General features: G+C 41.4%; 1 protein-coding gene across 7 annotated transcripts in view; it reads right to left on the bottom strand.

The window, feature by feature from the left end:
• LOC115577328 (histone deacetylase 4-like) overlaps nt 1-13,026 on the bottom strand; it is a 66,536-nt gene that overhangs the window by 19,206 nt on the left and 34,304 nt on the right. For all 7 annotated transcript variants that reach the window (XM_030410351.1, XM_030410349.1, XM_030410353.1 and 4 more), the window contains 4 exons: nt 11,534-11,835; nt 6,910-7,060; nt 4,981-5,104; nt 3,130-3,248 (listed from right to left, as the gene is read on the bottom strand). In XM_030410351.1, the coding sequence (XP_030266211.1) occupies nt 3,130-3,248; nt 4,981-5,104; nt 6,910-7,060; nt 11,534-11,835 (696 nt within the window). The remainder of the gene's footprint in view (nt 1-3,129; nt 3,249-4,980; nt 5,105-6,909; nt 7,061-11,533; nt 11,836-13,026) is intronic.

Genomic DNA, 13,026 nt, shown 5'->3' with positions numbered 1-13,026 from the left:
AAGGAGGTTATGTTTTCCCCTGTGTCTGTTTGTTTGTTGGTTGGTTGGTTTGTCAGCAGGATAAAAGAAAAACTGCAGTACAGACATCAACAAAACTTGGATGGAGGATGGGTCTCAGACAGAATAGACCCCATTTACTCTTTGGTGCAGATCCTGATAAAGGGACGGCTCCATGACTTTTTCATAAATGTCATTAATTTCTCAGGGAGTAATGAATGGATCTTGATGAACAAATAATCTGGCATACTGAGGTGACATCCATGAGTGAGCACAATTTGATGCAGATCCAAATAACAATCTGGACCTAGAGGATTTCAGTATGCTTTTTAAAAAAACATTTGGATGAGGCTTGATTGAGTTAAAGGTGACTGTTGGCCTTGTTGGAGGAATGCACTCTACTGAGTGACATTCTAGTTTACGGATGCACTTTTTTCAGCATGTATTGAATAAATACTGCAGGAGTCTGCTGCTACTGTGCTGCATTCGGATTTGGATTTAAGCGATTTCAAGGAAACAATGCAGCCATGATTCCTCTTCCCTCTGCTAAAACTGGACCTGTATTAAATGACTGCTAAAGCTAATTCAAGACTTCCTTAAAAAACATTCAATTAGGGGTCCAACAGCTATGTCCTGCTGTTGCTGTATGCAGCATGAAATCAGGTCAAAACAATGTGAGATTGTTTTCAGTTGCTCTTCTGTCGTATTTTCTGAAAAGCTAGCAGCTAAAGATTGCTTCTGTATTATTTAACCCCTCTTGCTTCAACCATCAGTAATCACAGCGGTCGCAAAATCAACCAGGACCGAAATCTTGAGGATTAGAATTTTACGTAGTTTTTTTTTAGCTTAATCTCTGTTTGTCTCTTAATACTGTTGTAATTGTGCTCTACATACGAGTATCAGCTACACTATATTTCTGAAATGTAAAAGGTGAGATGGGAGATGCACAAAAGAGTGCTGTTGCGTCCTTTGACCGTTGCTGGGAGCGCTGGGTGCCAATCCTCTACTTTATGGCCAGGCGGTGATATAAAAGGGCCTCTAACCTCTCCCGAGCTGGCATTACCATAAGTAAACGCCGCAAAGCACGTCATTGCTGTGGGCAAATATCAGGGTGGCACAGGTTCTCTGCTCTCTCTGCAGCGGAGTACAATCCTCGGCCTTATAGAAATCAAGCGATGAACTGACACTCCAGGGACGATCTTTTTACTCCCCACCATCTTCCTGCCTTTTTCCCCCTTAAACTTCATGAAGCAAGTTTTGGGGCTTGTGGCATTATCGTGCCACTTGCGGGATTTAGTTTAAATCCTGTTTGCCAGCCCCCATCTTGTGTGCTCTCATCTCAAACCAACACGCCCTCCATCCTCCACCTCAAAAGTGTTTTGATGTCTTTTTAAATGGGCACCAAAGCCACTCAAAGGTTCTCCACTGTCATCTTCCTCTCTCCATCGGCCTGTTTGCCACAGTTCCTTCTGTCTTCTTCCCTTTCTCCTCCTTTCTTCCTATCCCTCGTCTTCTTCTTCTCCTCTCCCAGGGTGGAATGTGGCTGTGTGGGCCAGTGTCAACTGTGGTCTATCTGCTGTCGTAGCCAGCAGCCCGAAGGCTCAGAGTCAACAGGGCTGGGCTGTAGCCGCCTGCCGCTGCACTAAGTGAATAATTGCACTGTAAGACGACCGCTGCTTCACAGCTACACCACCGCACACACCACTCACACTTTGCACAAACACACAAAGCTGTACACATACACACACCTGACAAAAAATATGCTGCAGACAGCTGGTTTTACTCTGTGAAGGTTTCTTTAGTTTGAGCACTGAACCACGAGGACGTTAGATTGTTGGCCACAAAAAATCTTCTTTCCACTGGTGCTTTCTTCAGTGTTTTAGTAGCTTTCGTGACTTTTGACAAGATTTGTCACTTGCTTAAAAGAAAACATGCTGCTCTATGCAGCGGTACAGTTACTACTTGAAGGAGCAGTGAAGGAACATGGATAATGTGAAAACTACGTTTTGAAATATTTTCAAATATTCAGAATCTATATTCATCAATATGTCAATTTGTTGCAATATGTGCACTGTGTTTAGTTCGTGTGTCATGGAAAAACACTAAAAGATTTTTTTCTTAGTACGAGGGAAGGAGATCAATTTGTTACAGGCCCAAAGGTTTTAGCAGCAGTTAACATCCAAAACTGATTGGACATCCAAGATTTTACATCTCTAAGGTTATGAGCATGTGAGTAGAGGAAAGGTCTGATGGGTTTACTATGCACGATAATCAGAATAATAGTGAAAAGAACAATTGCAGCTGTGAATTACTTGACCCGGAGGTATCATGCAGATTGAAAACAATAAAGGGCAGAGAATAGAGCCCTGGGGAACTCCAAAAGTAATTGTTGCTCTGCTAGAAGAGATGTTCCCTCCTGACAGAACCCTCAAAAAGGATCTTTTGGGGCCAATTACTTTTAATATGCAATTATCCAACAAATTGAAGGCAGCAGAAATGTCCATTTAACACATTATAATACAACAGGAAGCATCAGAGTTCTGCTGACTGTCACCTCAACCGACCTCAAATCTGACCAGAGCTAGGCATATGTATATATTCCCCACTAAACTCTAAAAAAATTGATTTGTAATTATTAGTACAAGATCAGGCTCTCTAAATGACAATTTTGAGGTAGTTTTACTCTACATCTTCTCAATTTATTTGGACCGACACTTTTACCAAAGAAGTGTTGTAACAAGATATCTTTAACTAAAGTATGTCTTCATAGTACTTTTTACAAACAACAGCTGATTCAAAACAACCCCACAGAATAAACTAAAATTGAAACTAATAAAACGTCAGGTGCTAAAGAGGTAAAAACCTCTTTCACTCTACTGAACTCTTGAACCACCTACGCTTGTACTCTCTCTAACACACTCGTGTGGGGGATGCTGGGAGACCCTGACAACCTAATGTGGATGTGATTAATGTTGCAGAGCCCTCATGCCATCTAAATTATGCTGGACGTGAGTCTGCATACCAGCTACTGGACTCTACACTAGCAAGTGTGCATGTGTGTGTCTAATCCTCTCTAAACGTGAAAGCGCTGCCAAAACTAGGTGTGTAAGCGTGTGTGTGTGTGTGATGTACCGGTCTTTCGCAGTGGGAAGTCGTCCCGAGGGTTGTAGACACCCAGCACAGGTTGGTTGTAGGTGGACACGCCAGTCTGTGGAGGCGAGCTCTGGTCAAGAGAGCTGTGTTGAGTTTTGCTACAAAACAAAAACACAAACACACACGGTGTTAATGGTTTCACAAAGATCACAAAATCATTCGAAACAAGGGCAAACACTCATAACTCAGTGGGCCTAAAGGGACTGAATGAATCCAGCCACTAACTTCATGGCTGTCAAAGATCTGTATGATTAACGCATCATGCAAATCCCCTGGCAAGGCTCGAAGACATGCGCTGCCATCTGCTCACTGCCTACAGAATAAGGTGGTGTTTGTCGGCAAAGTTAAGCCGAGTTGGCTTCACACCAAATTTGTGTTCCTGACAAGCGGATGTACACACACATCTCTTCCAAAACTGATGGGGGTTGATGAGTCCAATGAGAGGAGAAAAATTCACTTTATGGAAAGAAAGAGACGGATATAGAAAGAGAAAGTTTGTGCCGCTTTGAGCTGCTCAAAGTCAACACTTGTGGGTGTTTTATTGGGTCACACGTCAAGATTATGTAACGTTATTTATTTTGTTATGTGTTTGCATTTTATGGTTTGAGTGCCAACATGAAATACATAATCATGGAGAACATAGTTTGGAAATCATGGCCAGCGCACAACGACAGTGTTCAAATATTTCAGGGTTGTGTTAGGTGATGTTACAAAACAGCAGCAAGTACGTTTAATATGTGTTATGTTTTGTAGATTAAACTAACCAACATTTTATGATGTTAAAATCACCTCCATCGCAACCACCTACAAAAAAACTGCTGCTCACATATTATTGCATGTGTATGTAAATATAATTACTGTGATAACAATCCTATATTACATTTAACACCATGAAAGAGGCAATCCACTAGGACTACTTCTACCTTTTTTATCTAAAGTACTGCCGATATGTCTGTTCTTTTATTTGAGTAACATTTTGGAGTATTATTACCATGCTGTAATCCTTCCTTTACTTGATTAAAGGAGCTGATTACTTCTTCCACAACTCCATATCTTTAAGTGTCACTACTGAACAAGATCTAGTATTTAATTCACATAATTTCCAACATTCATTCAAAACTGCAAAAGTAGTAAATTATCTTAATGACTGAGAGTCTGACAGATTTTTTTTTTAAAGAAATTTGACTGTCATATCTATTTACATATTAAATTCTTTAGTTTGCATAACCATGCCTGCAGTCATGCAAAGTGTCCACATTTACCCACGGACTCAATGAAAGCATGTGACAGGCAGAGCGAACAAAGAGGAAACATCAAATGTACACACCTGCAATGTGCCCTGGAGATGCTATAATAAATATTCAAGGCCGAGCCTTCACTGTAAGAGCCCCTATCATCAGGTTCCAATATCCTGCTCTCACGTGTATCTGTGTGAGCGTGCATGTGTTTTCCCATCTTTGTTTTACAGCCCTGCTCGATCCATCTCTCAGTCAGGCTCATAGAGTGTGGCAGGTGAGGAAGAGTGGAAGCCCGGTGACAGATTAAGACACAGTCCAATACATTATTCATCAGCTGTCAGGGAGAGAATTTACAGTCTGAACCTTTTAAAGTAGCATCTACTGTATTCAACTGCTTACAAACATTACAAAGTGTTGAAATACAAATATATTTAAATAGTTTTCCAGCTCGCAACTGACAGGAGTGACAGTGATTGATCAACGCACGACAGCCTTCAAGTTTTTTTTAACTTCCTGAGTTAGTGGAGTCAAATCTAAATGCATCTTCTTTACTTTTCTGTCTCTACGTGTTTAAACTACAACTGTTCCTCACCGGTACCAGTACGGCGCGTCATTGGGGTGGCCTCCCTGGTTGAGGCTCCGCTGGGCCAGCGCCTTCTTCTTGTTCAGGACAAACTCCTGGAGTCGCATCTTCACCTCAGTACTGGCCACAGCACCTGTGGAGTGAAGAAGAAGAAGAAATTGAGAAATGGGTATCTGTCCAAACGTGAACTGGGATCATTTACTATTACATGCGGAGTGTCTTAAATTTGAATGTAATCTCACACATATATTTATGAAATGGCTCGAACACAAGTGGTAATGTCCATTAAAGCTGGTTAATTAAAGGAGCACTGTGACGATTCAATGTCAGAATTTTTATATTTCCCAAATTAATGAGGTGATAAAACAAACACAAGCTGTTCTCAGAGAAAAATCAAGTCCGAAAACACCGTTTGTACATAGAAAGGTGGCAGTCAGAACAACCCAAAGAAAGTTGAATCTAAACTGTAAAGTATCCCAACTCAAAGTGTTTGATAACCACATATGAGGAATAATTGCATAGTATGTTTTAATATATATATTCTGTGTATATATATTGTAATATTGGTTTCTGCATTGACCACATAATCCAATACCAGGCCAGCTCTAAAAAACAGGCAATTTAAGGACATCACCTTGGGCTTCATAAAACTAAGACTGACATTTAAGCAAACAAACTAAATAAATAATCAAATAATCATCAGTAGATTCATTCATGATGAAACTACTTGACATATCCTTGGAGTCTGATTATCACACCTAGAGGGATTTTTGAGACAAGATTGCTGGAAAAAAGAAATAAAAAAGGCAAAAATGTTGAGTAATTGACCACAAACCGCACCCGCTCAGGTACACGTGAGCGCAAACACACTGAGCAATCCCTCTCGACTCGCACGGATGCAGCCTCGATCTGTAACCACTTTCCATATAGTGTGTAAACTGCTCTCAAGGACTCCTGTCCACTCGCTTTCAATGAACTGTTGAGAGACATCCAGCAGGCAGCGGTAATAACTTGGCTTAGCCCTCGCCAAGGCCACCGGCTAATACAGCTCGTTTACCACAGTAAACACACAGGTTCTCCAAGTAAAATGGAAATACACGGACGAGCTCGCATGGACAGACACACACAAACACACTCTGTGAATACTGATCTCAACGGTCCTTTCAACCTTGGATCATTTTGTATAAAGAGGTCTTGTAAGCAGACAAAATGGGAAACTTTTTGTCCGTGGTCAGCAGCGGATATTCATCTCAACAGAACTCAAACAAAGAGAGTGCACACAATAACTAGATGCTATTTATGAGCTTGTGTCTGTGTCTTATTCTGATTTTTCTTGTGAGGAATATTTAGTACAGACTTTTTGACAAGGAGGTGTGAAACTCTTGTTTTCATCGCTCCAATGTTTGTTGTTGCTCTTTATGTGTGAATACATGTTCCATTGAAGGTGAGAGAAAACAAAACAAAAAAAAAACACTTACAATCTGAGTTCGGTGTCAGACTGAGCTTCATTTTCAAAGTTGAAGTAGGAATGAGGTTTTGTGTGATTTTCGTACTTTGGTGATTATGATAGACGGATCAGAAATGCGCCAAGAAAACAGGTTGGAGCTCCTCCAAAGTAAGGACGCACAATTAATCAAATTACAATCAAAATCACCATAAGTGAAATCAAAAGAAGCTGCAAGAAGTACTGTAGTGCAGCAGGGTAACTTCGCCTAAAGATCAGGCTCGTGTCCAACAGTAAGTAACCTCGATAAATGTCCAAAAATGTCACTTCATCATGAAAACAAAAACTGTAATGCAAGAATTGTAATTCCCGCTAATCGTAAATCATGTCATAATGGCAACATGTGTCAAAATACTCGCAATGTGCTTTTTTTGACCATTTCACCACTGTAGCACTTTTCAGTTTCCCATCTTGTTTCTGTATCTGCAACTTACTCTCTTGTCCCCTCTCCTTGTTCTTCAGCAGCTGCAGCTTCTGCTCCCTCTGCTGCTTCTCCAGCTCCTGCTCCAGCCGGTGGTTCTCCATCTTCCTCTGGTGCTCCAGCAGCTCCTGCTGATGCTTCAAAGCCAGGAGCTCTTGTTGCTGCTGCAGGAAGGAAAACATCACAATCACGTCAGCAAAAGACTTAATCGAATAGAAATCTGACTCATATTTGAGACTTTGTGGAAGGTAATTGTTGGATAAATGCTTTAAAGTGCATGTCCCTGAGTTTCTGTTCTAAAAATAATCAATTAATTGCTTCTCTTTCGACGTCTATTCACATTCTACTCCGGGTGAGCTTACGTTGACATCTGAAACAATTAAGTCCGACAGTTGTTTGAGGCAATAAAATAAAACCTTTTGCAATTCCATAAAAAACCTCAGGCCACAAGCTTAATCCTTCAAATAAACATAAACAATTTAACGAGGGATGAGGCTTTCGCAAGACACATAATCCAATCTGCTCACTTCCTCATCAATCCAAATAAACAGAGAAGAGCATCTGTTAAATGCTTTAAATGTAAAAAGCCGTCCTCCTCAGGCCCTTTATATGGGAGGAACAAGCCTGACTGTAGCTGACGGTTTGTCCTTTAACCAAAAGGTCACAAATAAAAGCCCAAATGTGCTCTTCGTCCCACTGAAGAGTCCTTGAATGAGGCCCAGAATGCACAGTGAGTCACTGAGGATAAGAGCACCAATTAAATGCTACAAATGCACACTGCTCTCACCTCCTTCGTAGCCTTAATACATGTCTCTGACCCAAGGCACCAAATAAAGTGTCCAAATTACTCTTTAATGTCTCTGTAATATACAATAAATAGGCTAGCTGTCTGTGCTTGCACTCCATAACGACCTCTCTCTGACGTGCCTCCTCTTCCCCCCCCATCATCGCACACCCAACGGCAATATTTGATCAGTTTACTGTAACTGCGTGTAATCAACTTCTGATGGCGGTTTTAAACACCCCAAACAGACGCTCAGTAGCCGGGACATGCTCCCGTGTTTACCGCCGGGGCAAATCAAATGTTTGAGACAAGCCTGTGAATATATTAGTGGCTGAAGGTGAGAGGAAGGTGAGGCGGGGCTCGTGAGAAAAGCGCATCGGCTCTCTGGCCCGCTTCCAGCCCAGAGCCTCGATCCGTTTTTTGTTGTTTTTTTGCCTTTCAATCAACGTTGGGGATAGGGGATTGAGTGGGTGGGAAGACTCAAAGTAACCTCCTCGCCCACATGCACACACACAGACCCCTGAGGCTCGGCAGACCAGAGATGTGCACACACACTTTCCCTTTTTGACTAGAAGAGCTGCAGGATAGCTCTCACTTTATCAGAGCTCCCTGTTGTCAACATGTTTGCAGACATTTGAGTGTGCGTGGAAGCATGCGTGTGACTGTGTGTTTGCTGATATTTGAGTATGTTTTAATGCCCGAACGCCTGTGTGTGTGTGTGTGTGTGTGTGTGTGTGTGTGTGTGTGTACACACAGGGGCTGTGAATGGGGCTGATTGAGGCCGGGCCTCCCTGCTCTGGCTGTGCGTCACTGGTCTCCACCTGAGTGGTCCTGCAGCCCCACCACAGGCCAGACGGCCCTTCAGACAGCATCACTCATCCCTCTCAACATCACCAAACGACCCAGCAGAGGAGATTCAGCGCTCCCACAGTACAGACTGTAATAGTCCTGAAAGAATGATGCATCTGCACCAGGCTTTTTTCATTACAGATGGTCTGGAGAAGTGCTAAGAAACTTGATGATACCAAAACTCTGTGATACCGATTGTTTTAAAAGAGAAAAGGGAGAAAAGAAGAAGAAATAAGGAGAGCGAGCAAGGAGAACAGAGTGTAGTAATAGAGAAGGACAGTGAAACAGAGAGGAAAGAAGAAAGGAGAGCATATAGGGACAAGGAGGAAGGAAGACAAGATGACGCTGAAAAAGAAAATAAAGGTGATCGTAGACAGGAAAGAATTAAAGAAGATAAGATAGAAACGAAAAAAGAAAGAAGCCAGGAAATGAGTAAAAAGAAAAGGAAACCATGAGAGGAGAGAGACAGGAAGAAAGGAAGGAAGGGGCTAAAGATAAAACACTTAAACGACAGGAATAAATGCAGTGAAATAACAAAACAAAAGACAGTAAGCGATGAAAGATGTAGGTGACAAACAGGAAGCTAAAAACAAGACGGAGGGAAAGAAGTAAAATAGGTGGTGAGAGATGAAGGAACAAACAACATAATGAATATAGAAAGTGAAACCGAGAGGAGAGAAGGGTGACAAAAAAACAGAAAAGACTGACAGGACTAGAAAGAGTAAAGAGAAGAAATAAAAAGACGGCAAGAGGAAAGAAGAAAGACACATGAGAAGAGAGAAAGGAAAGACTTCGACAGGAAGTAACGAATGAAGAGAGAAAGAAGAGAACCACGGCAGAAGGAGGGGAAAGAAATAAATGATGAAGAAAGGAAGGAAGGAACAGAGGAAGGGAAAAAGAGAGGAAAGACAAGACAGAGGAGACTTAGAGGGAAGAGAAGAAAGAAACATAACAGGAAGATAGGAAAGGAGGAATAAATGCAGAGGAAACAGAACGAGGGAAAGAGAGGAATGACAGAGAAGGTAGACAGGAAGTAATGAATGAAGAGAAAAGGAAAGAACGAAAGAAAGAGAAAGAAAGAAAGAAAGAAAGAAAGAAAGAAAGAAAGAAAGTGACAGACTTCTCTAGTCTGAATCAAATCATTACATATGAACTAATGTCATCCTGCACGTTGCACTCTAATCTCCTGCCCCCATGATCCATTTTAGTTGTCCTGATAAAAAAATAATTTTTAAAAAGTAGTTCAGCTGTATGTGCTGCGTGTTACAACTCATGTTACAGCCGTAAAACTCTCACACAGAACAAACACTGGAATATTTTTACATGACATTTCAGCCCCACAGGAGCTCTCCGGTGCTCTCGGGGGCCCCGACGTATTAAAGCTGCCGAGTGTGGGCGTGCTGATCTAGATTCACTTTGTATTTCCAGGTCACTACGACACCTTCATCTGCTACATGACATGTCGCGCTCCACGCGTGCAGCAAAGTGCCATTTTGTTTATTAACCAGTGTCTTCACGTTCCCTCTGAACTTGCAGGATGTATTATTGGATGCTGATATTTAAAGTAAGGCCACAACAGGACTGGTGCATAAGAGTGTAGTTATGTAACACACCACCGGAGCTACAAAAGTCCATCTTTCACATGTTTTCTGAATCCGAGCACATCCTTATATTGCTGCTATCCATCCCTGAAGTTGAAGTAAATGAAGGCAAAGTGCCTCCTTGTTCTCGGCTCCCTCTTTACTCACAGCACAGAGATTTAAGGCTGACAGAGCTGCTCTCTGTTGGCGAGTTCGCTCTGTTAACGAAGAATCCTGTGGCAGACTAAATTAAGAGCTGCCTCTGCTTTGTTTCCTAAAGTTTTAAATAGGTTTGGGCTACGAGCCTGCCGCTTGGAGGAGTTAAATAAAAACTTGGTCTGGTTCTGTTGTGCAGCTTTAACTATATTTGTTTATGGACACTGCTGGCTGCTGTTGGACGACAGCTTTATTGACTGATGACGCCACTTTTCCTTCGGATAAAGGTCCATTTCCCTTGATATACTCAATCTTTGAGGATGATGGCATGCTCTACGCTCACAGTCAAAAACCGATATTTCCGACAAATGCTATCATGCAAAACTTAAATTAGATATGTAACTGAGAGGAATACTAGAGGAAAAGAAAGTCCACTTTACAAGTCAATCCTATTTTGTTGCTTTTGTGCATGGAGAGCAAAATAATGTACGATGGTTCAACTGAAATGAAAATGTAAAGGGCACCTCTGAACGTCTTCAATCTAACCACTGAGTAGAGTGAGATGATGTGAGATCACTCAGAGCTTTTCTAAACTGTAAAACCATATTCAAAATCAAAGGGTTGCAAAACTGTGGAAGAACTGACTAAATGGGAGTTTAAATCTTTTAATTATTCATCATTCAGGTGTAAATAATACATTTGCTGCCTGAATTATACAATTTTTATCTATTAAAATCCCCATTAATGGGATCCGATCTTGAACTATGATGACATCAAATGGTGTAACATCCTTGAAATGTCAGTGGCTGTACTCATCTCATCTGTACTCCAAATTTGACTCACACAAATTATTTTATGTTGTTTTTTAACTATTTAACTTTACTTTTATTTCAGTTGTCATGTGTTCAGTTGCATTCATGACACATATCCAGTTGTGGAGGATGTTTTGGGTTCGAGTACGAAAAATCAAGTTGCTCATAACACAGAATGGCCGGTTACAGAATGATATATGTTATATCACTGATTTAACTACTGATGCATGCTTACATTGCAGCCATTTTTTAACTCAGGAAGATAAATCTACAATATACATCACAATTTAGTAGTTGATTCATTTTTGTAGCAATAAACAGAATCTGCGAGCTAACAAGTAACTAAATCTGTCAAATTAAAGTCAAATAAAAAGCACAATATTTGCCTCCAAACTATAATGTCGTGACATAAAATGGAATGACTCCAGTTACCCGACAGATATGTAAATTGCGTACCTTAATGTGTTCCTGCAGCTGGGCCTCGTGCTGCCGGGACAGCTGCTCGTGCTGCCGCTGGAACTCGGCGATGAGGATCTGCCGCTGGATCTGCTGCTTCTGCTTCAGGGTCAGCAGCTCCTGCTGCAGCTGCTGCTCGCGGACCGAAGCCCCCACCCCGCCGGCCTGGCCGGGGCAGGACGACTGCTGACCGGGCGGGGACATCGAGGACACCTGCTGCTGCTGCTGGTGATGGTCCACGCGCAGGTCCATCGGGATGGCGGCTGGAGGGAGACGCAGGGGAAGCGCCGAGTTGATGTCCACTGCAGGGGCGAAGAAAGACAGAGAGATGATGGGAGGGAGCTGTAGACACTGTCTGTTTTTTTTTTTTTTCTTATCATTTTACGGTGTGCTCCAAAATAGCTCCTTTGCGTCCCATTGATCCTACAAGGCACCTTTGTGTTTGCACAGTTGGTTAGTACAACTGCAAGGATAGACTCAGTGTAGCTGACGTGGATTAAATCAAAGCTCTTCAAAACGTTTATAATGGGTCTGTCTGCTCTGGGGTGCAGCATCGAGCTTTATATAAAAAAAAGAAAGCATACCTGTTGGCACCAAACTGCTTCAGCATGAGCACCAATTCTTGAAGCATCAAAGGGTTTCAAAAGAGATTCAAAGCTTTGTGATTTTTAATTAATGCCTGGTCTCATTTTCACCAGCTTTTCTGCAGTCGTAGTCAAAGAAATACATAGACACATGAGGGAGGTACATTTGTAGTTTTCTTAGCTAAACTTTAAATTAACATGCAGTATAAAGGAAAGGGGGAAAAAACTGCCATCAATGGTAACACTAATAATAACCATCATCCATAAATTGTAAATTTATAGTTAGTTAATCAGCTACTTCTCTACACAAACTAAAGTTGGCGATGCAGTTTAGCTCCCGGTCTATATTTTGAATCCTTGACGTCAAATAGATGAAAGCCAGCGATTCAGTTCAGCATCAGCTTTTTAACAAACCCTAAATATTCCATATCTTTCATACGTTATTGGTATTATTCCGATTTTAAAACCAGCAATGCAGTTTAGCATCAGGTTATGCCATTGTAAATACAAACAATTTAAGCTCATTAAATAAGGACAAAGGAAAAGGCAGTTGCATTAAGAATGTTAAACTGCCAGTATTGATATTGGCACCTCCCCCAAAAACTGAACATCGATTGAGCTAAAATGTTACTCGGTGAAAACACTTGATAAATCTGATGCAATCAATCGACTACTCAACAACTTTATGGGATTATTCTACTAAAATGCAGTTGTCATTAATGCCGTATCTCATATGCTCAGCAAAAAACACAGTGATACCAGAGCGATAAATCAAAATAGCCAATATTAACTATAGCCATGTGCAACATGATAGATGCCTCTAATTGAGAAGTATTGATTGTTATTTGACCGACGATCCCAAGCAAAAGGTCTAAATCTTTGATATGTGTCAAAAAGTAAATCAATCTG

Source organism: Sparus aurata, chromosome 24, assembly GCF_900880675.1.
Source record: "Sparus aurata chromosome 24, fSpaAur1.1, whole genome shotgun sequence".
NCBI lineage: Eukaryota > Metazoa > Chordata > Actinopteri > Spariformes > Sparidae > Sparus > Sparus aurata.
The sequence above is the reverse complement of the archived record's forward strand: the minus strand, read 5'-3'. Positions and strand labels throughout refer to the sequence as shown.